This window comes from Poecilia mexicana, unplaced genomic scaffold (assembly GCF_051168715.1).
Source record: "Poecilia mexicana isolate PSO_F unplaced genomic scaffold, ASM5116871v1 scaffold_3, whole genome shotgun sequence".
In the NCBI taxonomy this organism is placed as follows: domain Eukaryota; kingdom Metazoa; phylum Chordata; class Actinopteri; order Cyprinodontiformes; family Poeciliidae; genus Poecilia; species Poecilia mexicana.
In genome coordinates, this window is record NW_028263372.1 from 20,580,056 (window position 1) to 20,605,764 (window position 25,709).

Here is a 25,709-nt window from a genome sequence, read left to right on the forward strand (position 1 = left end):
CAGCCACAGGGTTGTCAACAATTGTTACAGCAATTAAAAGGGTGAAATTTTGATTAAGAAAATATTTAAAGTGGAGTTTAATTCATGTGAAGATGACGAGACATTCAAGGCATTGCTGATTAAAATCCACAAGTGATTAATCTAAGGTTTGTAGTTTTCTATTATGATAGTATTTGATTTTCTTGAAAAGGTGAACTGCAAAAGAACTGATTTTGCAAAAAAAAGTGTAAAAATTATTTTACAAAGGTTCCTCCACTCTACAGGCAGAAATAATGTATAATAGTTTAGTCAATAATGAAGCCTTTTTTTGAAAATGTCTTTAATCACATCATGCCATTTCAACATACATTTGTTTGTTTACAAATTTGAATGTAGTAATTAAGTTTCTACTAGGTTCAAACAGATGTTCAGTAATGACAAAGAGCACAAAATGACAAAAATTTACCTCTTATCTTGGCAAATGTTCATTGGACATCTTCAAGTATGAATTGAGGATAAATGCTACTACTGTTGTTTAATGAAAGGCTAAAATATAGTACCACAATCCTTAAAGAAGTTTTTGTGAAAAAAAAACCAAAAACAAATTCAAGACGTCTTGAACTAAATGCTATGCAGAATGTATGACCTGAAAACAGATGATTATGATGATCTGTGGTAAACAGCTGTAGGCTGCAAGACCCGCATTTATGATTCAGATGTTAGGAGAAAGTTCCCCAGTTTTCAAGCTAAACTTAATGAACTATTTTCTCTTCATTAAATTTTTATCTGTAACCCAGTTTAGAAAATGGATTGAATGATAAAGAAATAAAAAAACACATCAGTTAAACAGCATAGTGCTGGATAAACTCAAATAACACTTTTTTTTTCAAGAGAGTCATCTCAGGAATTTACTAATATTCAATATATATAAGGGAACTAAAACAATATTATTACTTAGTGATTTTATGTAACAAGACTAAGGAAAGCACGTTCTGTCTTAAATAATCACATAGTATACTTCACCATGATTTAAAAAAAGGAACAAACAAAATTTAACACCTGACATATATATTTTGGACAGATTGTATTTGCAAGAAAAGTGACGGATGCAATCAGACATGGCTTAGACAGCACACCGGACATTGAGGAAAAATCACATCCTTCCAAATTAAATTCTGTAACTTTTCTCACTGAATGGAAATGGACTAGTAAATATGGTAGTTATCCAGAATAAAATGCATGTGCGTCTGCTTTTAATTTGCGTTTGTGTCAAGCTGTCTATCTTCACTCTATAATGCTGGTCATGTTGTCTCTTGCTGTGGACATGTAAAAAAAATCTTTCGCTTGAGTACGAAATGAGTTGGTATTAATTTCAAAGTTTAGCTTGTGGACCACATTTTCATTTATTTATGAAAAACGCCATAATTACATAAAAAGGATAAGGCATATCTTTTAATAAATCTTTTTAACGTTGTGTTTCATGCACACTATGTAGCAAAACAAGGACAAATATTTATGAAATGGCTCCTTCTCTCTTCTTGTAGCAGAAGATGCAGTTAATTGTGGGAGGTGGGGGTTTCACCATGAGATGGGTTTGGTCAAAAAAAAAAAAAAAAAAAAAAAAAAAAAGAATCAAGGCCTCCAGATAAGAAGATTGAGATAAAGCTCTCAAGAAGACTTGTGTTCAAACATAAAGAAACGATACAGGACACCAACAGCAGCTGCAGCTACTGTGGGTATCAACCACATGGCCCAGGAGCTGCTGCTGAGAAAAAGGCACAATTACATCTAAGTATTACAATCTGTCGTATATTTACAAAGATTTCTAATCATAGTATTTATAACTTCTCAAAATAAGACTTGTAAAAAGTCTGATAAAACACACGATCTCACCTGGATTCTCCAGCACCTTTAGCGTCTGCTACCTAAAGCAAAAGAAATTCAAACAAAAGCTTTGAAAACGAAAATTGAAATTATGTAAAAGTTGGTTGATCAGAGTGGACTGGTGCCTACCTTTGTGTTCTCCTTCTTCCGGTCCGACTATAAACACATAAATTCACTGTTAATGTTTTTAATGTTGCAGCACACAAGCATCATGTTAACATAAGAAAGTGCAGTTAAGATCATTTGTTTAATAATTCAATATACACGTAAATTCAGAAAGTTGAAGTTTCAGTCATGCATCCCCTACAAACTGATATGTGATGCGTTAAATTTAATCAAAAATTTGCTAAACAACTTGCTGTCCCTCACAGGATCAAAAACTGCGGCTCACAAGATAAACTTGTGAGGGAGTGTGACAAATCAACATTTAAAAAGCTTATAAAACCTGATATCATGCATGACACAATCTATATGCATGACAAATTGTTGCCATTTTATTAAGGTGATGCAAAGACCAATTGTTTGCTTTTATTGACTGGTAGTTTGATGCTGTGAAAATAATCTAATAGAAAAGGCTCGTTTTTTGTGAAATTTGCATTTTAATAATCCCTAGTTTTCCTGACCCGATTCTTTACATTTTTCTGGAAGCTTCTTATGATAATACGGACATGAATGCAAAGCATTCGCCTTCCTCTAAAATCAGTTTTATTCCACAGATCATGAAACAACACAGTCCGGATTTTGTGGCATCTGGATAAATTTTGATCACTCCAAATCTATAGTAACTACAAATATATTTACTGTACCTATCCTGGATTAAATTCAGATCTTAACTCACAGTGTGATCAGGAATGCCATTCTTTCCCCAAATACAATTTAAATGCTTTGTTTGGCATTTAATCTGAATCCATCGCAAATTATGTTTCATACTTTTCATGACTGTACAGAAAACTCGTAGAACTCCATGAGTATAACCAAAGCACAGCTAAAAAGAAGGTAAGAAACTACCTGTCTTCTTACCATGTGAAGCTCTCCAATGTAGAACTGCTGGAGCATCTCCCTGGCATCTGTAGAATGACCGACATCTTCAAAGCTCTCTGTGGCATCTGATCCTCCCTGCTCCAGCAAAACCTCCTCACCTCCAGGATGCTAATTCAAAGAGCAGCAAACGGGGACCATTTAAATGTGGTGGGACATATCGAAAACTTGCAGGACAGTGGGTCCTGAGGACCAGGATGGGGCCAATTATCCCAACCTTGCAGGGGTATGTCATGAGAAATAATACCTTAAAAAAAAAAAAACAATCTAAAAAAAAACATTGCTATATAAGATTATGCTTTCATAATGTAAATTATGAACAGTGATGTCAAAATCAAAGAAAGTTGTTTGGGTGAACTGGTTGCATTTTGAATGTTGCCCAAACACTGCAATACAGGAAGGTGCCTCCCCTAGGTAATTATGTAAGAACATACTTTCTGGTAGGTAATTAAGAACATACTCCACTGTGTAGAGCGTACCTCTACACAATGGAGGTACACTCATAACCAAACGGTTTTTAAGAAATCTGCTTCATTTCTGAACGGACAACATCCAGTCTTTTAATGCTAGAATATGCACAGTTACCTGTGAGTGACAGTTATATAAACGTGTTACTACGGTACTGTCTCTTTAAAGCTATTATACTGAGTGCTAGCAGTTAAAATGTCTTCGTGCTAGTCAATTTTACAGAGATAGCTTAAAGCTATCTCATTAAACTCGATGGAAACTTAAAAGTTAGACTTAGTACTTTGCATTCTGTCTCTGTTAACAGCATTAATGAACAAGAAACAAACTTTACACATCAATGCAGGACATTATCAAAGAGCGATTCAGGAAGTAAGCTTACACAACGTCACATGGCTACAAGTAGCGTAAAATATCCTCATAGAACATTGATGTAAAAATAAATACAACCAGTGTATGTAAATAGAGTGTTTCTTACCTCCTCTAGAAAACTTGTAATGTCGTATATCTTATTATGGATGATTAGCCATGTGTCATTGCTCATATTATGCACTCGGACCTCCTCTAACGTGTAATATTTTGTTCCCCCGTCCGCAGTTTCTCCGTTGTTCTCATTACTGTTGGTGTTAACAGATCCGCTGCCCGTATGTTCATTTATTTCCTCTCCCATTCTTACGTTTGGGTAGAAAAAACAGCTAGACTATAGCTCTTGTTACCGTCTGTTACCACGGTATTAGGCTAGCCAACAAGACGAGCCTTTTCTTCCTTTTGGTAAGAGTTCAAAGGTATAAAAGAAGAGTCCAAGGATATAACAACATAAATAAACAAACAAAGGCGATATAAAACAGATACGAAAACGAACCTAGAGCGGGTGACCGATGTATTTAGTAAGATTATCGAACATTTACACCGGGTACATCAGCAGACATGTGAAACAGACCAATGACGTTTATGTCATTTCACCCTAACGCCCAACACATCAAGACTGGCCAATAGCGGAGTGACTTTTTCAGTTGTAGCCAATCAAATTGAGTCTTTTCAGATCATGACATGTCACCTTTTCTGGGTGCGCATCATTTTTTAGCCGGTTCGGTAGTTGGCGCGCCGGTGTTAATTGGTGACGTACAGCATTTTAAAAAGAATATTAGTGACTCAGATGTGAGTTCATGACTTATACGAACAAATCCGACTTTTTTTTTTTTTTTTTTTTTTTTTTTTTTTGCTTTTATCTGAAAAAAAATGTCTTATGTGTCTGGGACTAAGGAGTGCAAACAGCAAAGCATGCAATGTTGAAGTATTATTTTAAAACTGCACTAAAATATATTGAATATCACTTAGTGGAAACTGAAGCAACGGGTGATTAAATGACACTTGGAGAGGTTTACTGAGGGTAAATTGCTTACACACACAAAGGTTCAGCGCAGTAATGTATATCGGTTTAAGTCCAAAGTTAAATCCTAGTAGATTTAACATCAAAACAATTTTTTGTAACTAAACTGTGTATGGAGAATCTTGGGAGGAATCTAAAGATTAGGGTGATGGTAAGGAGGCTTTTCAACTTCAAAGCCTTGGAATTCAAGCAAAAATGTTGGTCAATAATAAAAACAGAAATAATTATTTTCTAACCCCAAAATGTCTTATGCTGAACATAGTCAGTAACTATATCGTAGTGTGTGTCTGGTATGCTTTATGGTTGTCAATTTATATTGACAAAGAGTAAACTCGGACCGGTTTCTCCTGTTTATCGTGTCGTTGAAAATCTCTCCAGTTCGTCCTCTTCATACAAGCATAAGTAACACACCGGCTTAACCACCGGCTAACCGCTAAGGATTATGTACACTGACTCCTTGAGGTTCATTGAGTGCGTTGGTATAATCAAAGTGCAAAATGTTGGCTTATTTTGGGCTTATGCAACGGTTTAGTTAGCATGTTTGTTTTTTTAACTACTGATCAAAGAACCCAACAGGAATTACATGAAATTACACAAAAATGAAGCTTCCAGTTCTCTGGCTGTGGTTAAAGCCATATGGCTTCTGGTGATAGGTCAGATAAGCAACCACAAGATAAGGCAGAATCTTGTCTCCCTTATCTTTCAGTGCATTCCAAAAGGCGGATCTGCGGGGTGTTAGGGTTAATCAGTTCGAAGTGAATAATTGATTATTAATGTCGAGAAACAACTTTTTTGATCCCTACAGGTTTACAGGAAATGGACATGCATAGCAGAAGTGGGCCAACACGAAAATTCATAAGTCATATTTTTTTTCGCAGTCTTAACCCATTTTATCAAAGATGTGGCATATCCACCAACTAATTAATTCAATTCATTAATTCAATTAATCCATAAAACAAATTTTAAAGCACTGATTAAATGTATCACAACTAGGCAACTTATTCTAATGCCCGGTAGGTGGCAGTAGCGCGTCTTTTCTTCTTACTGCCGCGGCAGAAGAAAAGTGAGAAATATGGCTGCTTCCCTGACTGTAAACATACGCATTGGGTTTACGAAAGCGATTTAGTTATTTTCCAGGACGACATTAATTCTGTATTTCCACTGTACGTTCTTGTCATTAGAGTACTACGAAGTAATGACTTTTATTTAAGAGGTTTTGGATTTTTATGCTCAAGGGAATACGTAGCTATTTCTGTGTTGTTGCTTTTATTGTGGCAAGCTAACATTAGCTTCTCGAACTAAGGTAAGATATATCGATTCATCTGCAATTTTCCTGGGCTATAGGGAATACTTTAAACATTAATATGTAGATCTAAATGCTTATATTTTGTATGACACTGGGAATTTACATCATCTTATTAAGACGTGGCCTTGGTGTATTCATTATTACTCAGAAACAGGCTGAATTGAGGCAGATGGTTTTACTTTAAAATGATGTGGTTAGCAGGAATAGGTAAATTATAGTAATGTGATATAATAATAATACTATAATGAATTATAGTGATTACATGCTCAATTAAAAGCTGAATTTGCAGAATAAATGTAATTTATTTGAGTTTAAGAAGTTAAGTGGCATGTTTTTGAGAAAAACTGCAGGGCAACACATTTTATTTCATAAAGTTATTAAACCAGTGCTTCATTCTGACTTTTTTTTTAATAACTGACCCAAAGCTAACTAGTGATTTGATATAGCTATGTGAGTCTTTAGTATTTTTTTTGGGGGGGAAGGAGAGTTTTGTTTGTGTGTTTGCGCTTGTACTTATTTTGGCGTCTAGATTTAATTCTTTGTGTAAAAAGAAAAGTACAAAAGAATAAATACATGCGACATTTAACTCTTACAAAATCAGAACCATAGTTTCTTGGAGAACCAACCTTTAGAGTCTCACTTTCTGTTGGATGGTGAGAAACTTAACTTGTTTTCCGTTTTTATGCAAGTATAAAGATTTCATTAGATTGTGGTATTACTACTAAAGTTTATTGGGTCATGCCAATCTCAAGTCGCTCCACACCTAATGTTAATGTGTATTAACTACATTTATGTTCCAAAAATGAATTTGCAGCACTTTTATTTTAACGAACAAAAGTTAAATAGGATGGCAGATTTTCACCTGATCTGTATGTTGATATTTTCCCATAGATTATGGATGACGATGATGTGTCCATGCATAGGCTGGAAGGGACTCAGTCAGGTGCTCAAGTTGGAGGTCTGATAGTAAAGAAGAAGAGCGCTGCTTCAGAGCCACATGTTTTTCGGGCCCCTACACCACGCACCTCTTTGCTGGGCTTGGACCTGCTGGCTGCGCAGAAAAGGAAGGAGCGGGAGATTAAAGAGCAAGAAGAGTCTAATGGCAATGAAAGAAACAGGAAGAAGTCAAAGGTTTCCTCCTACAAAGACTGGGAGGAAAGTAAAAGTGACTCTGGGTCTGATGAGGAGGATGATGACACAAGTAGTGCCACAAAGAAGGAGAGGTAAGATATAGCAAAACATTTTGAGGAATGTCTGTTTTGTTTTGATTAAGTCTTGCGTATATTGCAGAGTAACTACTTTTGATGTATGTTTTTTTTTTGCCTGCAGGAAGTACCGTGTTACAGGCTCTGAGACTCCCTCCAATCCTGGAGGCGTCAGCGAAGAGTTCAGACGCCGGCATGAGCAGCGGGAGAAAGACAGGCGTGAGCAGGGAGTATTTGCCTCCTCCAAGGAGGACAAGACCAGAGACAGAGAAAGGAGCAAAGATAAAGGAAGGGAGCGACGGAGTGAGAGAGGTGATTCCTAAAACCACTTATGTTTTTAATGAGAACAGCCAATGGATTACAGTCTAGTGTGGAACATGAGAAAAAAGTTCAAACATTTGTTGGTTAAAGCCTATTTAATCTGTGTGCTTTGTGCATTTTGTGCTGCTTACTTGTTGATTGTGCTGCATGATCAACATTATCCAAAAGTTTAATTTCTTGCTCGCATTTACCTTGAATTTCCCTTTTCTCTGACAGATGATCGAGACGGTAGACACAGTCGGGGCAACAGCAGCAGCCGGTCGGAGCGCTTGGAACGCGGTGAGAGGAGCGAGCGCTCGCAGCGAGACGGCTCGTCCGAACGCATCAGCAGAGGGAGTAAGAGAGACGAACCCGCGACACCGCAGAATCGCCCCCGAGGTTAGTTCGTTTTCTTTGTCTTCGTACAAAAATAAAATGTAAAACATTCCTGTTTAGTCGTTTGACTCGACTCATTTTGTCTTTACGTAGATGGCTTCACACCTTCCCGATCTAACTGGGATGAGGACGATAGCGGTTATGGCAGCTCGCGGCATTCCCAGTGGGAGTCTCCATCTCCGGCCCCGTCTCACAGAGAGTCCGATCGCTCTGAAAGAAGCCACCGTTCTGGGCGAGAGAGTGAGAGGAGGGACAGGTAACTGTCATTCACTTCATTTCGCATGACCCTGAGCATTTACTGTTATTTTAATTTCACACTGGCCAGTTGTTTTTCAGTTGACTGAAAATCTTCGTCCCGTTGTTTTTTTCCTCCTCATGATTCACAGTTTTTCTTAGTTTTCAAAATTAAAATGATCATTAATTGCGATCCTGTGCAATGTGGAGCTGCTCAGGAACATTTGCCTTCTGTGACTTTTCAGATCAGTCAGAGGCCGTTACACTGATGACACACCCCTGCCCACCCCGTCCTACAAGTACAACGAGTGGGCCAATGATAGGAAACATTTAGGCTCCACACCTCGTTTGTCACAAGGGAAAGGTATTATTCTCCAAGTTCAGTTGTTTTGTATTCCAGTGCAATATGTGGTGACAGAACATTATACAATATTATTTGTGTTTCCTTTAGGCAAAAAAGGTGAGGGAGGAATAGATTTTGATAACGAGGACGAGAAAGAACAGTGGGAGGAGGACCAAAAGGTGACATTTATACCGCTATTATTAATTAAATTAGTTATAGTACTGAACATATTTCTTGTTTGCCAATAATAAAGCTTAATCGATTATTGTGGCTTTGAATTAAAGCAAGCTGACCGAGACTGGTACATGATGGACGAGGGCTATGATGAGTTTCACAACCCTTTCACCTCCACCTCTGAAGAATATGTGAAAAAGAGAGAGCAGATCCTCCAGAAGCAGACTCAGAAAAGAATATCAGCGCAGAAGCGACAGATCAACGAGGTAAAACCACACATTTTCAGATAAACTTGGGCTAAATTTGAATTTGAAAATTTTCCAAGTTTGAATAGATATGGCAAAATTGAGAATGACAAAACATCTAATTTCCTTCGATTTCAGTACAAATTTGGAAGAGGGCCTGTGTAACCTGGCTTCCTTCCCTTTTTTTTTTTTTTTTAATAAAATGCTTCCATACTAATTCAGACCAAAGATAAAAGCACACTTATTCAAAATTCTGTTTTCTTTTTCCCTCTAGACACTCTTAGAATTTGTGTTTCTTGAACTTGGTTTGATTTTATATGCTAAAGAAAGCACTGACATGCCATAAAAGGATCTAAAGATTTGAGCCCAGGGATCAGTATACAAAGTATGATAACCCATGCCAGATTGTGTATGTCTACTTAGTACAGATTTTATTTATACTTAGTACAGATTTTATTTATACTGTCATAATTTAAGGCAGTAAAACAGTTTTTTACTTTGAAACTGAATATAAAGTCAGCTTCAGTTTTATATTGTTTCATGAGTTGTAGTGATAATAAAGTCCAACTAAAACAGATGGAATAATCTGAAAATCTGAGTCTGGACAATATATTAAGTTTTGACATTAACACTTTGCAGGAACTCTGAGTTAATTTGTAGATTCGCTTCATTTCTTTCTTTAGGATAACGAACGCTGGGAGACGAACCGCATGCTGACCAGTGGTGTTGTGCAAAGGCTGGAGGTGGATGAAGACTTTGAGGAAGACAACGCTGCTAAAGTCCACCTGCTGGTTCACAATCTGGTTCCTCCTTTCCTGGATGGAAGAATAGTTTTCACTAAGCAGGTAACCAACAATTAGATCACTTTCTATAGATTTCAACATATAGAGATTTCTAAAATCTATTTCAGACTTGCTTCTTCTGGGGGGAAAAGGCAACTCAACAAGCTTAACAAAGTTGTCACATTTACAGCAAAGTTTTTGAATGTACCTAATTTTGAAAATATTCTGATGTGCAATGTGTTTTTATTAAAAAAAAAAAAAAAGTTTTCTGCATGGCGTTTTGTTTTTGTTGAATCACATTTGTATTCTTTTCTTTGTTATGCAGCCAGAGCCCATCGTCCCTGTGAAAGATCCCACCTCTGACATGGCCATCATCTCTCGAAAGGGGAGCCAGCTTGTCCGTAAACATCGTGAGCAAAAGGAGCGCAAAAAGGTAATTTGGGTGTACAGCGAGGAAAAGGCACGTCACTTTGTAGGCGATTGTTTTTAGGAGTGTACCAACATACATAGCAGCAGTTCAGAAAAGAAATGAACCCCAGATTATTAGTTTGTTTTTTTGTTACCTTTAATTGTAGGTGAACTGCCTGTCATGTTGATTTTTTATGTCAAAATAAAGGTTTGCTAAATTCATGTCTTTTCTTACCAATTGATATTACTGGATAATATTTGCTACACTTTTTGTGATTTCCATATTTGTTAAACGTTTTTCTTAACATTTGATGCTTTCCTGTCTGTGTCCCAAGAGTTTTTATGAAAATGTAATTCTTTCTTTGATTAGAGGCTCCACTAATATTTTATCAAACTTCCATCTTTTTCCAGGCACAGCACAAACACTGGGAGTTGGCAGGCACCAAGTTAGGCGATATAATGGGTATCAAGAAGAAAGAGGATGAAGAGCCTGGAGGCAAAGTGGTGGGAGAGGACGGCAAAGTAGACTACAGGTGAATGGACTGTCGGTTTTAGTTTTCAAACATATTTTTGTGTGAACTTCTTAAAATTCTCATGTTAAGAAATGATCTTTTTCATATTGCACAGGGCTGATCAGAAATTTGCTGAGCACATGAAGGAGAAGAGCGAAGCCAGCAGTGACTTTGCTAAGAAGAAGAGCATTCTGGAGCAGAGGCAGTACTTGCCTATCTTTGCCGTCAGGCAGCAACTTCTCAATATCATAAGGTATCAATACTCAAGGATATAATCTTGTTGCTCTCCTTTTGTCGTGTTTCATCCACGGTCTTTATGAAAAGTTGTCTTAAATCAAATCAGATCTTTCCTGTTATCGCGACCGTTTCACCATTACATGTACTGCAACCTACAGGGACAACAGCATCGTCATTGTTGTCGGGGAAACGGGTAGCGGTAAGACCACCCAGCTGACGCAGTACCTGCATGAAGACGGCTACACTCGCTACGGGATGGTGGGTTGCACTCAGCCCCGACGAGTGGCCGCCATGAGTGTGGCCAAAAGAGTCAGCGAGGAGATCGGCACCAACCTCGGAGAGGAGGTGAGACGGAACCTGGCTCTACGTCATCACACTGACGTTTCCCTCATGCTGCTTTCTCACAGGATGCAGAGTGGGTTGGGCTTGTCGTGGGAACAGGAAGTTGGTTTTAAATAACCAGGAACCAATTTTTTTTTTCCAAGTTTAGACTTGAATGCAGGTTGTTTCTGTCGGGCCTTCAGATGAAAGTACCAGCATTTCTACTGATGAAGAAAGAAAAAATAAGCAGCTAAAAGAATCTAGGTGCAGGATATCATCAGAGTTTGGAGAATTTACGCTTCTTCAGAAGCTGCACTTAAAATACCTGCTTCCATTTATGTTTTAGATGGCTACACAGCTTTCTCAATTAACCTTTTCTTTATAATAAGTAAAAATATTTAGAGAATAATATCTAGTATTATGAAGTTAGACATTGTTCCTGGAAACTGTTTTATTATTTCTTTTTAGTCAGGCCTCAATCTGTGTTCAATAATTGTGATATATTCTATTAGAAATGAAAGCGACAGCCATTCATAGATATTTGCATTACAAAGCAACAATTTAGCTTCTCAAAATATGTTCATTTTATAATTTGTCTCATAAATTTGAGCCACTTTTTTAAGTAGTTACTGTAATGCAATACTGCCATCTAGTGGGGGAAAGGGAAACTTGACATGTGAACAGAATGAAGATCATAGTAAGAAAAATTATGGAATGATGGGAAACATGGAAATAGTATGTTATTCTTATTATTTAAATACAAACATCACACAATTTTCAATACTTACCTTGTGGAATCATCTGATTTGGTGAAGGAAAAAAAACAAACATCTTGAATACTCCTTCCTTATAGGTTGGATACGCAATCCGCTTTGAGGACTGCACTTCGGAGAAAACGATGATAAAGTACATGACTGACGGGATTCTGCTCAGGGAGTCTCTGCGGGAGTCGGACCTGGACCACTACAGTGCAGTTATTATGGACGAGGCTCACGAACGCTCCCTCAATACAGATGTGCTGTTTGGCCTGCTGCGGGAGGTCAGCACTGTTAATGTCGCAAAAAAACCATAAAATGTGCAGATTAAAAAAAAAAAAACTTTCTTTTGAAATGTTCAGCTCTAATTCCAGTCATGTTCGCTGTTTTACGACAGGTTGTATCTCGACGAACCGACTTGAAGCTCATCGTGACCTCTGCTACTATGGACTCAGACAAATTTGCAGCGTTTTTTGGCAATGTGCCTATTTTCCATATTCCAGGGAGAACATTTCCAGTTGACATATTGTTCAGCAAGGTATGTTAAAATCACAAGTTTTCACGCAATGCATTTTTACTGACTGTAATCAAGAGCAGAAATTCCTGTTCATTTGTAATTTTCTGAAAAGAAAAAAAAAGTTAGAACTTCTAACTTTAGCACAGAAAACATTGTTCTTCCATTTGAAATGTTTCGCATTGGTCGGCATGCCTGATTTATCTTCATCTTTTCGTTGGTGAAAAGTGGAAAATATTTCAATTTAGAAAATGACCTTTTGTTAGGGTGTGAATTAGAAGAATGTTTGAGTTGGCTCTTAATTTGTTTTTATGATTTATTTTGACTTTATTTGGCGTTGCATAGACCCCACAGGAGGACTATGTTGAGGCTGCAGTGAAGCAGGCTCTGCAGATCCACCTCAGTGGGATGGTGGGAGACATCTTGATCTTTATGCCTGGACAGGAGGATATCGAGGTAAATTATCTGGCAGCTGCGATGTGTCGGATGCCATTACCTATTAATTACACCCTTTTTGTTACTGACAAGTTAAGAGGTCTCAAACGCATTTTTAACTTCTTCAAACTCTGACTTTAAAAGCGGCTGTTTTACACGTACGTTTCGGTGTAGTCGTATCTGCAGCTTGCGTGTGATCTCGTCGTTCCTGCAGGTGACATCGGATCAGATCGTGGAACGCCTGGAAGACTTGGAGAACGCTCCCGCTCTGGCTGTGCTGCCCATTTACTCACAACTTCCTTCTGACCTCCAAGCGAAGATCTTCCAGAAGGTTCGCACCAATCACCACAGCCGATTAGTTTTATTGTGTGCCGCTTTCTCTTTGTATTGACTTTATTTTGCTCTTGCGGCGCAAGGCTCCAGATGGGGTTAGAAAATGCATTGTTGCCACAAACATCGCAGAGACGTCGCTCACTGTGGATGGGATCATGTTCGTTGTGGATTCAGGCTATTGCAAACTTAAGGTCCGTACAGCCTGGATGTCATTTTTTTTTGCTCCTTTTGTGTACAGTATTAATGGAGACAATGTTCAGCATGAATGACTCTCTCGCCTCTTTTTGAAATCTTTTTAAATTTGACAGGTTTTCAACCCTCGGATCGGTATGGATGCTCTCCAGGTTTACCCCATCAGCCAGGCTAATGCCAACCAGCGCGCCGGCCGAGCCGGACGTACTGGACCAGGACAGTGTTACAGGTGACTCTAACACTTCGCCAGCTCTTAAAGGGGACATGCAACTCGTGTAGCCATTGAGCTGAAATTGCTGCTTAGCTTTTCAATTCATGTTTTTTAAAGTTGAACCCTTTTTTTTTTTTTTTTTTTTTTTTCCCTAGTAGGACTTGTTGAAGCGTTTTAAGCGTATAAATGTAAATGTTATTTGTTCTAATCTTGTAGAACGAATTGATTTGTAAATAATGTAGGGAATGGGGTTTAATTGCGATTTATTTTCTTACTAAGAAGTGTGAATCAAATGTAAGTATTTGGTTCCCTATAGGATTGTTTGATGTAAATGCAGAGAAGAGAGAGGACATTGATTCCCTGAGGATTTTTATCCATTTAAACTGGGCAAATATGTCGGAGGGGTTTTATCTCTTTTGCCTACAGAAAAGACTAAGTGACACTGATATCATGTATTTTGCTTTTGAAAGTTCATATTTTATAATAAATCTCATCCCCTTATTCTTCCAGAAAGCTAACAACCTCAGTCTGATTGTCTTTAAGCACATCTGATGTGTTGTTGAGTTGCTGTGAATGTGTGTGATGCTGCGAGCCATCACACACATTCTGGGTGGGGATTCACACATGAAACATTCACACCTTATAACTTATCATTAGAATAGAACATCAGTGGGGGAATCCAGTGTATAATCACCAAAGAGAAAGTACACAGATACGCCTTCAAATTGGTAATAATTATAAAAACAAAAACAGAATATACAGAATACAGTGTAAGAAAACTGTACAGTTACGAAACAGCTGTAAGCAGATTTTTCAAACTGTACAAGTTATATAATAGAAAAACTAACCAATAATGTGTTTTTGTATATTTGTACAAAAACACATTATTTGCTAAAAAAAAAAAAAAAAAAAAATCGGTGAAAAGAATAGCAGAGATGTAAACGTTATTGTGTGACTTTTAATAAATTGCAGCTTTATGAATCTGACGTTGCATTAGATCTAATTTGAAATCTGTTGCTCTGGTATAATGATCACGATGCAGGTTTATACGTAACAGTACGGTGTCCTCCGCCGTGGTAAAGTTTATTTGGTGGTTTTCTTCTCCACAAAGGCTTTACACTCAGAGCGCCTATAAGAATGAGATGCTGACCACCACCATCCCAGAGATCCAGAGAACCAACCTGGCCAACGTGGTGCTGCTGCTGAAGTCTCTGGGGGTCCAGGACCTGCTCCTGTTCCACTTCATGGACCCACCGCCTGAGGACAACATGCTCAACTCCATGTACCAGCTGTGGATCCTGGGAGCTCTGGACAACACAGGTGGGTCAACGTTGGCTTCGCTTGGAAAAACTGAACCGAATCAGTTGCTTCTTTCAGCTTTTGTTTTTAAGACACATCTTCCACTGGCTCAGACCTGAATGTCTGAAATGGCTTTATCCCTTTCAAATAATAGAAACTTCATTTTTCCAATATGACTATAGAGAAATTATAGACCAATACAACAATAAACCTCTAATAAATACCTTATTCTGTCACTACGGTGTTACATATGTTATTTGAAACTGTGTTTTTCACTATTTAAATATTTTTTACAGAACATAAATCCTTTTTGGGTAAAAATTTTGAACTGGAAAAGCTGAGTTCAGCACACTAAACCTTTGGGAGCAATTTATTCACGTGGCATTTTATTTGAGAAAAGATGATGTGCAGACGACCTCTAGTGGCTGTCAGTGATACTGCACCTATCTTGTTCTCTTCATGACCAGGAGGATTTGGCCATCTTTCGCAAACATTTGATCTTTTTTGTGAGACTAAACGTATGACAACATTCACCAAAAAAAGAAAAAAAAACACAGGAGGAAATAAAATTGCCTCTTCTTGCATTAATAGTGTCTCTTAACTTTGCTAATTAACATTTCTGTAATCTTTAAACTTAAATTTACTAATGATAATTTGGTAGCAATATCCATCCATCCATTTTCTTTACACCCTTGTCCCTTAGTGGGGTCGGGAGGGTTGCTGGTGCCTCTCCAGCTAACGTTCCGGGCGAGAGGCGGGGTACACCCTGGACAGGTCACCAGTCTGTCACAGGGCTTGGTAGCAATATGATTATTGTAATTAAACATTTTTAGCATGAACATATCATTCATCCTTGTAGTTGGCTGTAAATGTACAGTAAGCAGGCAAAATGCTGCTAATGATGATCATATAAAGTTTGAGACTTTTAGGGTTTATTTCCTCCTCTGAGTGGCACTTTGGGTTTCCCCAGCCTGATAATGATGCTGCAGCGATGATGCTGACTCCACAGATGGTTCCTGGAGGAGTTAGCTGTGAAGTTTAGCCAGTGGAGTAATTGCCTAGTTTCTGATCCCGTGTTTTATTTGACTGGTCGGGTCTCAGTTCTATCTCATCCTTAGCCAGATTCCTGGGGATTTAGGGATTTGAGAATAAGAGGAGACTTTTGATGATTCTCTGTATGGTGTGTTAACAGCAGATTATCTCTGATTAAGGCTTACCTGCCCTAAACTGGCTGCTCTGCTACTTTGCTTTTCCTCATCATAAGCTTCTTAGACTCTTTCGTTTAATCATTTGAATCAGAAACGGTAAAGTTTTTAATCTCGTGTTTTTTATTTTTTTATTGCCAAAAGTATTTTAAGCCGTCAGCAGTTCCTTCCCTCCTGTCGTTCCGATAGATCAGCGTCACGTAATGGTGATGCTTCCTTTATGCCAGCAGATTTTAGATGGAAAAGAAACTTGTCAGTCTTCATAATGTTTGTCTCTCCAGCATTTTTCCCACATTCCTTTTCACACTTGTAATGTTGTACCTGTTTTTATTTTCTTCTTCAGGTGCTCTGACCCCAACCGGGCGTCTGATGGTGGAGTTTCCACTCGACCCCGCCCTCTCAAAGATGCTCATTGTGTCCTGTGACATGGGCTGCAGTGCAGACATCCTCATCATCGTCTCTATGTTGTCTGTGCCAGCCATCTTTTACAGACCTAAGGTTTGTGCTTTGCTAGCTGGTGTTTAGTAGCTTTCTATTTGTTTGAACTAAAAGTGAGACTCAGACAAAAGAAAACAACCAGAGGGCCACATTTTTGTCATATATTGTGTGTTATGACCCAACAGGCATACATTTGAGGATGAATTTGCAGTAATGTAGATTAAGTGTGTCTTTTGTGTGTGTGACTACTTAGGGGAGGTAATTTTAGCGATGAATGCACAAGTGATTTTCACACATTGTTCACTAAATCTGTTAATCTGTTCGCCTTTAGTGCAGAATAGCAACAAATGTGCGTGTGCTTTTGAATTTTAGCTGTGTGGCTGTTTTTATTCCCTCCTCAGATTCAGATCTATTTTGACCTTTTTTTTGTCTGATGAAATTCAGATTCAGACACAGCTTGAACAGTGAAGCCTTAGATGGTTTTATATAGGGCTGCAAAAATAAGACTGTCCAAATTTTGTTTCCAAATTATTGTAAGTAAGCCGACTGGAAAAAATAAAATAATAATAATAATAATAATAAAAAGAAATCTGTGTGAGTTTCATATGGATGTCTAAAAGTTCCAGCTCAACCGGAACAACGGATGATGCGTCTGGTACGTCTGAGGCATCGCCCCGTCCTAGTTCTACCACTAACAACGTTTTTGCCTCTCCAGGGTCGCGAGGAGGAAAGCGACCAGGTGAGGGAGAAGTTCTCAGTCCCCGAGAGCGACCACCTCACATACCTGAACGTCTACATGCAGTGGAAGAACAACAATTATTCCAGCATCTGGTGCAATGATCACTTCATCCACACCAAGGCCATGCGCAAGGTCAGATTTGCATGTTATTCATCCAGGCTTGTTAAATTCCCACTGGACAATAGTTTTATGTGTGAATTGTACAGATTAATTTGTGAATACTTCCATTTCCAGCCCATTTCATGTGACTTTCACATGTAGTCCTTTTGTAACGCCACATAGCCAGTGTAGATTTGTATCTGTTGTTAGCCATTTGAATTTCTTTTACTTCCACTCCCAATGCGTTTCTTTTATTTATTGTATTATTATTTTTTTTTTTATTTGTTCAGGTGCGCGAGGTGCGTTCCCAGTTAAAGGACATCATGGTTCAGCAGAAGATGAACCTCATGTCCTGTGGCTCGGACTGGGACATCATCAGAAAGTGTATCTGTGCTGCTTACTTCCACCAGGCGGCCAAGCTCAAGGTACTCCCTGCGCTCCGGGTTCTCCTCAGTTAATATGTTCTGCCCAGCGGCGGCCAGTTGTGGCAGATTTATAGCAGCATAATTACAGAGCGGTGAAATATCCCCCCTGGCCTCACATTAATACAACGCTAAAATCTGAAAGGGGATTTAAAGTCATGACTATATAATCATGGTTTTCAGTTTGACTTACGAGTAGCCAGCCAAACCAAGCAATCATATTAAACTTGGATGTACTTTAGATTTTTTTTTTTCTTTCCTTTCTTCTTCTTCTGCTGTCTAAGCCGAGTTGAGAAGCAAATTAGCCCGCATGACCTGCTCTGCTTTGACCTTACGGTTGCCCCCTCAGAAGATGCAGGCACATTTAAACTCCAGCACAGACTCTTATATTGCAGTTTATTTGTTATTTATGCATATATTTGTTCACAGGGCATCGGTGAATATGTGAACGTGAGGACAGGGATGCCATGCCACCTCCACCCCACCAGCTCCCTGTTTGGTATGGGCTACACCCCCGACTACATCATCTACCATGAGCTCGTGATGACCACAAAGGTAAAACGCATGCGAAAAGCAAAAGGACAATAAAGTTAAAGAGATCGGTTGTAGACGTTGTAGACGTTGAACCGTGCGCTTTGTTTCGCAGGAGTACATGCAGTGTGTCACTGCTGTGGACGGAGAGTGGCTGGCGGAGCTGGGACCCATGTTTTACAGCATCAAACACGCAGGAAAGAGCAGACAGGTACGTTTGGGAAAGGTCGATGCGAATGTTACTTCCAAATTTGGCAAAAGGTGCAATACAAGAGCAAAAATGTTTGTAGATATTTTTCTATCGGTGAAGGTGTGTAAGGATGTTCTGTCTCCCAAATGATGGCAGGACTGTTTATTTGTGACTTCATCAGTAACATCATTTAAAAACAGGACATTTTCATACGTCCCTCGTTGAGCAAATTGCTGCAAATGTGCAAGGGTTGTGATCAGTTCTGCCAAATAATATAAATCCTCTTAATTACAAAGGTATATTAGGGCTTAGGGTTAGGAGAGGCTTCCTAAGATCTTTACCCAAGAAAGTAAATCTGTACAGACATGGTGAAGTTAGATGTAGAGGAATGGTAGCTCTATCCTCTTAAATGAAATATTTTATTCCTACATGGCTTTTCCTCAAATAGAATTCAATTGAATTCCTGCAATCAGGATCTCGTTGGAATCACAGTGGTCATTGCAAACTATGGATTTGGAAAAGGTCGTTCAAATAGTTGCATAAAGGTTTAATATGTGCATCTTTCACTTCTCTTAATATACTCTACAGTAGGGCTGCACAATATATCACATTACTGAATTTCATCTCATCTTGAAATTCAATAAATATCAGTTAATACTAGCCGCACCAGTAGATCGAAATCTGACGTGTTTTTCTTGCCACATCTCTAACAACAGCTAATCAAGCATTATCCCATACCACATGTTTTCCTGTTACTGGGAAAGTCCTGCTTTACATTTAGTCTAAACTCCCATACCATTACTTTCATACCAAGCCGGTCTCTATTTTACCGTCAAACATCTGTAACCAAACAGACTAAATACGATGGGCTGCGGGTTCAACAGTTCACCGTTTTGATTCTATAGAGAGTTTTTTAGTTAGTCTCGCTTTGCACTGGTGGTACAAAAAAATTGTATCTGGGAAATTTGGAGGGCATTATGACAGCTGTAGAGTACTTCATGGGTCAACGTCCACTGTGTCAAGGAGAAGCAGTTGCAGCGAAGCTTTGCTGTTGCCTTGCAGGGTGAAGAACGGGTCTGAGAACTGTGTCAAATGTCTTGTTGGGAGGACTCTCTCAAAGTAACCCTTACACAAGTGCCGAGACGCAGGTTCCACAGCGGAACGTTTTGCTCCTCCGCCCGCTGACACAATAACACTTCCTGTGCTCCTCCACCCGTCTGCGTTGCTCCTGCAGGAGAACCGTCGGCGGGCCAAGGAGGAGCTGAGCAACATGGAGCAGGAGATGGTCCTGGCTCAGGAGCAGCTGAGGGCGCGTCGAGATGAGCAGGAGAAGAAGAGCAACGCCTGCAGCGTGAGGTAAGCGAAGCGTCTTCGCCGTCAGCCAGCAGGCGGTCCTCTCTCTCGGCCTCTCATTTGCCACGCACCGTCGAGATTAGAACGGTTTCATTTACCTTCCTCTCTGCCTCCCCGCGTCTCCACCCCTGCCGCCGCCTTCCTCCTCTCCCACTCTCTCGACTCCACCTTCCTCACTCTTCGTGATGAGCTTGTCTCACCTCTGGTCCCTCCAGACGAGACAAAAAGAAATAATATTGACTCCGGGCTGACCCCCATTACTGCAGCAATTTAAATTGTGCCACAGCAGAACAGAGAAAAGGAGGGGAACGTTCGTTTTCAAATTAAACCAAAAAATTAATTTCACACCCATCTGCGAGCCTCACACAGAGAAATGGGGCTATAAAGACTGATTTAAAAAGAACTTTTACTGTTAATTAATCAGCTGGTTTATCTGCTCCGAGTTTAGTGTGACAGATACGTTGGAAATAATCACACTGGAGTCCTAGGATTAAAAATTAGATTTAAGCGGGGGAAGTTGGTAATAAAGTTGAAAGCTCTCTTGGGTGTGTGTTGGTTCCTTTGTCCTCCTGCAGGTCTCTGTTTGAGCTCCCTGTTACCAGGATGGCATATTTGATCTGGTTTCTGTTGATCCGGCAGCTGCTCATCATCATCATTCTTCCTGCTATCAGTTGGTAAACAGCCCAGCGACTAGAGCTGGGCAGAAACGTAGAACCGTTCTGTGTGACGAGAGGAGAATGAGGCCTTTGTAGTTTTGAACCAGATTTAAAGGGAGATTCTTTTAAATCTGATTCAAATTGCAATCGCTAATTACACCAACAATGTTTGCACAAGTAAAAATATTATTATTTTTTTTCGTTTTAGTATAAATAAATTGAGTTCAATTTATTTATCAATGTTGGGAGGAGTACAGTAAAATCTTGAATGGATGTGAATTGTTTTGAAAAGGCAAATCAGGCATTTCTGTGAAAGTATTGGATACATTCCTACCTGGTGGTGCAACGCTTAAGGAGGGAGATGTGTGCTCAGTTGTGGAGTATTTATTTATTTTTTTTCTATTGAGGGATCCACAACAATCTCCCAAAGTAATCAGGAGTGACAAGCGGTGGGAATATTTTGGTACTTGGAAAATCGATAACATGTGCTTAGAAATCCAATATCATAAACAATTTAAATCTTTTCAAAAAGTGAAACTTATTTATTACATAGATTATTTAAACACCTTTACTTCTGCTACTTTTGATGATTACGGTTTACAGACGATGAAAACTGGTGCACTTTTTCCTTCCTTTACACTTTCTATGAATGGATTTGGATACAACAGTCTGTGAACAGTCGGTTTCTGAGTGTAGAGCTCCTGACCCAGGATGGCTCAGGAAACCTCTGCAGATGTTTTAATTTCATTAGCTGATTAGTGTTTGTTCATTAATCGCTCCCAATATTTTGTTCTTGAAGAGAGACGTTTGTCTATCCCAACATTTGTAGTTCCTGCTGCAGAAGTTGGCTCTTGCACTACAAGCCCCACGATGTAGAGAAGCAATAGGCTGTAGAAAGGTATCAGTTGTCGCACTGTTCATTCACTTTAGACATATACAGAGAAACAGAAAGTTGAATGGATGAATTGATGCATCCAGTTAAACGTAGGTTTTAAAATCTATTAGGTCTTAATTTAGGTCATAATAGATTTTAAAACACCTGGAATTTGACTTAAACTCACAGAAACCAGGTTTTAAAACAAAACGCTGGACGATGAGACACATTTGCTGCTGTTCGGCTAATGCAGCCTGTTATTAATGGTGAAGCTCAGAGAGAACGGCTGCCAAGTTATTAAGGGGGTCCCAGAATATCACAAGAATAGCTTTGGTGGAAAAAGCCCCCAGTGGCAGAAAGGAGGTTAAGCCCTGATGGTGTAATTGCTACATGTATGAAGGCAAGAGGGAGAGACGAGGGAGAGTGTGGGCAGTGTCATTGTCACGTAATTAAAGATGATGGATTGTTTTGTCAGAGACATCAGAGTCCATGTCCCAACACTTTCCACTGAGACGCCACGCTGCCTTTTCACTCTCCTGTCCTGCTGCTCAAATGTTCCCATCCTGCCGCACAAAAACAGCCTCCTCCTCCTCCTCCTCACTTATTTTCTGAAACTCCGGTCTGGTCTCTAATGCAAGAAACATTTGGATTGAAGAACGAAGCAGGCGGACAAATATGACTTTATTTCAGTAAATAAATGTCTCATGCGCTATTTTTTCTCCCTCTTTCTTGATTTAGGGCAGTGAAAATCTGCACACCAGGGAGAAAAGAGGAGGCGCCTATGACACCCAGACGCACCCCGGCCCGCTTTGGACTGTAAAAACTCACCTTGACTTCTTAGAAGACACTGCCATTCAAATCTGGACCACACTAGCACAACAAAATAAAAAAAAAATAAAAAACAAAACAACAAAAATATTTCATTTTCCATCTCCCTCCGGTGTCTTCTGCAGTTCATGTGTAGGCCACAAGAGTGAGAACTTGCATAAGGCTTGTATGAGCCCTAAACAACACTGAACCTCCCTCCACCTTCAGCAGCCACATGATACTAAAGGAACACAAGAACCACTGGTTTTATATTCTTTCTCCTTTTATATGCTCAACATTGACATTTTGCCTGCTTGACAAAAAGTTATTTTACACTAGATGTTGTACTAAAACCTTTTTTTTTTATTCTGTTGTCAGAGACTAAAAAAATCAAATTGAGTGTTGCTTCTTTGTGTCTATGTAGTAGTTCTTGTGTGGTGGGTGGAACAGTGTCGGGGCTTCTCCACAGACTGAAGCGTCATTCGAACTGTACTGTCCCACACAGCTGGATCGCAACGCACACAACTGACATGCAGGCTTGGTTGGTTGACCTTTTTTTCCCTCTTGGTGTTGAACTCGCTCCAGCAAAGTAGCGCGCCGCAGCATTGCTACTTGTTCATGTTAACTGTTACAGTTTCATGGATGCTGTTTAAAAAACGCAAACAAACCTTTTGCTTCGTAATTTGTGCTGAAGAAAAATAGCTTTCGAGAGAATCCTTTTAATGGACTCATTTCCCTGCTCTCTCTCAGGTGGTTGAGATTTAAAAATGCACCGATCAGGTTTTTCCTGGATAATGCCAATTTTTTTCTCCTCTTAATTGTTAAAGCGTTGCAAGAGGAGACGTGGCGCAGGTTCTTTGATAAAAGCAGCAACAGAAAATGCAAAAGCTAAAAAAAAAACAAAAAAAAACATTTAGCTTGCATATGTTACCTTTATCTGGCTTTTATTCGTCTAAAAAAAAGTACATGTCAATTGTTGGTGTGTTTAAGAACTGAAAATGGGGGGAGTTATTTTGTTGCATTTAAGGAATAGAGGAACAAGCAGACGATCAAGAAAGATCATCTGATTCTCAACTGTGTCCAGTTGATTGGTGCATCCCTAGCTGAAATATAAAGCAGCTGTGGATAAATTGTAACCATTGTCTTTGTTCTTCTATCTCATGCTTCTTTTAACAGTTGATGTAAATGGAAGGAAATAAACATTACCTATTTTTTTGTAATCTTAGACAATCTGATTTAACATTTTAGGTTCTCAAAGGTCTTTTCTTTTAGTGATATTTGATTAACGTGCACACGTTTAGGCTTTCTTTTGCGGTGGCACAAATGATAACTTAATAAGTGAAAGTGATGCAAATTTAGCCCATAAATTGCCTACTTGCAGGTTCAGTGATTTATATTTACAGATGCACAAGCAAGAGCAAACAACGGTGGGTGATTAATTTACAAGTTCTCAGCTGTGCACATGCCAGCATGCCAACAACTGAATTATTTTCTTCTGCCACAACCTTTAATTAGGCAGGAGAGAAAATAAGACTTCAACAAACAATTGTGGATAATGATCAATTGGGAAGTTATGTGGATTAAAATTAATTGGTTTTTGCCACAACAAATCATGCTTTAGAAAAACAGTAAATGAGTTTATATAGCCCTCTAGGTACTTCTCTCTCATCTAATTCTTGACAATGTCTCCTAAAATGTTTTTTCTTTGAGTGAACATAACATAAAAAAAAGCTTAAAAAGCTGGAGCCTAATGATTATTAAAGTAATTCCTTGTAACAATAGCAAATTAAAAAAAAAATAAAAAGCTTTCAGTGAACTAACTTTCAAAACTTTATTGCACTCTGGAACTTGTTCTCTCAACAACCTTCATCTCAGTAAGGTCTTGTTTTTGCAAAGCGAAGAGAACACAAAAATACAGCTCCACAATATTAATGGTTGCAATAAAATTCCCACTGCGTTTGTTTCCACAGTCTTTAGCAGGGGTGAAGGAAAATCAGAGGAAAGCGAAAAAAAAAGAAACCCACATCTGTCCTCCCCTCTCTCAGATCACGCAACACGTCTACCAATGTGATCCCTGTGCTTCTCGGCTCCTCCACTGTGAAGATGTGTCTCGTTTCTGGGTTTTGCCGAAGCTGTATGTAAATCTCCAGGTCACAGGACTGTTGGGAACAAAAGCTTGGATGGTGCTCGGCCGTCTTTATCACAGTTGCACTTCGAAGCATCTGCTAAAACCTGCCTTTCCAACTGGCATGGGTCCAGAAGGGAAGACAAATAAGAGCTCGGTAACTAACTATGTTTTTCTCTCGGCTGAATCCCACCGCTTCGCTCCTTTCTTGTTGGTCAGTGATCATCTGTCTGCCGTAACCCTCATGCAAATAAGCGCATTATGAGTGCGCCCTCGACCCCTTCGGTTCTCTTGAGTTTGTCTTGATTGAGTGTGGCAGGTGGAGGAGGGGACGGATATAATGGACTCCACCAACTTTAATGAGACAAATCTCAGCTACAGGCTGACATTTTGAAATAGTCCTTGTGAATGACAGTGTCAGCAGTCACCTTTACCACAGCTCTCCGGAGAAGGGCCCTGTAATGACAGAGAGAATTAAAATGGCCTCCAAGGCGGCGTTAGATGGGAGCCGCAGGATTAGGCGCAGAACCACGCCTCTTAAACGGGCTCCTCTGCCACACCCGGGTGATTGAAGCTGCCGCTACGTGAGAGGCGTCTATCCCTTGCAGACTGTATATTCTCGGCCCCCGACACTTGATGAAGAGATTATGCTGATGTTAGATGTTGACCACTGAGAGATTTGTTGAAATGAGTTGTCCCTGATGTTAACGGCCCTTCCCGCTGGTTTTAAAGTCTGCCGGCTGACAGCGACGAGCTTCCACTGCTCTTAATAAAGACTTAATAAAGAGCAGAAGCGAGATTGACGAGAAAAAGAAACAAAAAACAGAGGCATCAAGTGCTCTTTTAATTAACTCGCGTCCCATAATGTTGCCAGGACAAAGGCACTGAGCAAAGAATGAGACATTTTCTTTTTCCCTCTACCCACCCACTTTTTTTTTTTTTTTGGTTGTTTTGTTGCCTCGCTCACCAGCAATAATGAACAGCCTTCTGGGACCCAATTACATCCAAGGCTGCATTAGGAGCTCAGCGGGCCCAGTGGAAACTTCAGCTGAGTTCGCCCTTATCCCCCCCTCCTGCCTCCACATGCTGTTACCCCGCTGGAGATGGCCTTCACTTGATTGAATTTTGAATGTTACACAGCCCCACACCTCACCCCTTGTTTTCTGTGGTCCTGTACGTTCAGCGGGTTTGAACCCACATGTGGCTTATGATGGAAACGGGAGGCTATGTATGCTCGTTGTTAGCTGTCCTTCACTTTATAACTGCTTTTTTGTGATAGAGTGGCTTTCAAATCAGTGTGCGATGGCCAGCT

The 25,709-nt window shown here is 39.5% G+C and overlaps 2 protein-coding genes across 3 annotated transcripts; one reads left to right on the forward strand and one right to left on the reverse strand.

Annotated features, from left to right (window-relative positions):
* Nucleotides 1–1,242: 1,242 nt before the first annotated feature.
* cyb5b (cytochrome b5 type B) lies at nucleotides 1,243–4,353 on the reverse strand. 2 transcript variants are annotated; one of them, XM_014987630.2, is made up of 5 exons: nucleotides 3,845–4,353; nucleotides 2,884–3,012; nucleotides 1,993–2,019; nucleotides 1,873–1,904; nucleotides 1,243–1,744 (listed from the first exon to the last, which is right to left on the reverse strand). In XM_014987630.2, exons 1-5 carry the CDS (start codon nucleotides 4,034–4,036, stop codon nucleotides 1,648–1,650), a joined length of 477 nt encoding a protein of 158 aa, XP_014843116.2. In that variant the 5' UTR covers nucleotides 4,037–4,353; the 3' UTR covers nucleotides 1,243–1,647. The 2 variants fall into 2 exon arrangements, with proteins under 2 accessions (XP_014843116.2, XP_014843117.2); XM_014987631.2 differs by having other exon boundaries at nucleotides 1,243–1,741; nucleotides 3,845–4,351.
* Nucleotides 4,354–5,808: 1,455 nt separating this feature from the next.
* On the forward strand, nucleotides 5,809–23,492 carry dhx38 (DEAH (Asp-Glu-Ala-His) box polypeptide 38). The gene is made up of 27 exons (XM_014987629.2): nucleotides 5,809–6,059; nucleotides 6,954–7,285; nucleotides 7,392–7,579; nucleotides 7,805–7,966; nucleotides 8,057–8,219; nucleotides 8,443–8,561; nucleotides 8,649–8,719; nucleotides 8,825–8,980; nucleotides 9,643–9,804; nucleotides 10,067–10,174; nucleotides 10,561–10,682; nucleotides 10,777–10,914; nucleotides 11,057–11,243; nucleotides 12,073–12,258; nucleotides 12,372–12,512; nucleotides 12,834–12,944; nucleotides 13,138–13,254; nucleotides 13,340–13,447; nucleotides 13,565–13,677; nucleotides 14,771–14,979; nucleotides 16,507–16,661; nucleotides 17,317–17,472; nucleotides 17,730–17,864; nucleotides 18,291–18,416; nucleotides 18,508–18,603; nucleotides 19,817–19,938; nucleotides 22,204–23,492. Exons 2-27 carry the CDS (start codon nucleotides 6,957–6,959, stop codon nucleotides 22,283–22,285), a joined length of 3,762 nt encoding a protein of 1,253 aa, XP_014843115.2. The 5' UTR covers nucleotides 5,809–6,059; nucleotides 6,954–6,956; the 3' UTR covers nucleotides 22,286–23,492.
* The last annotated feature ends 2,217 nt before the right edge of the window (nucleotides 23,493–25,709 follow it).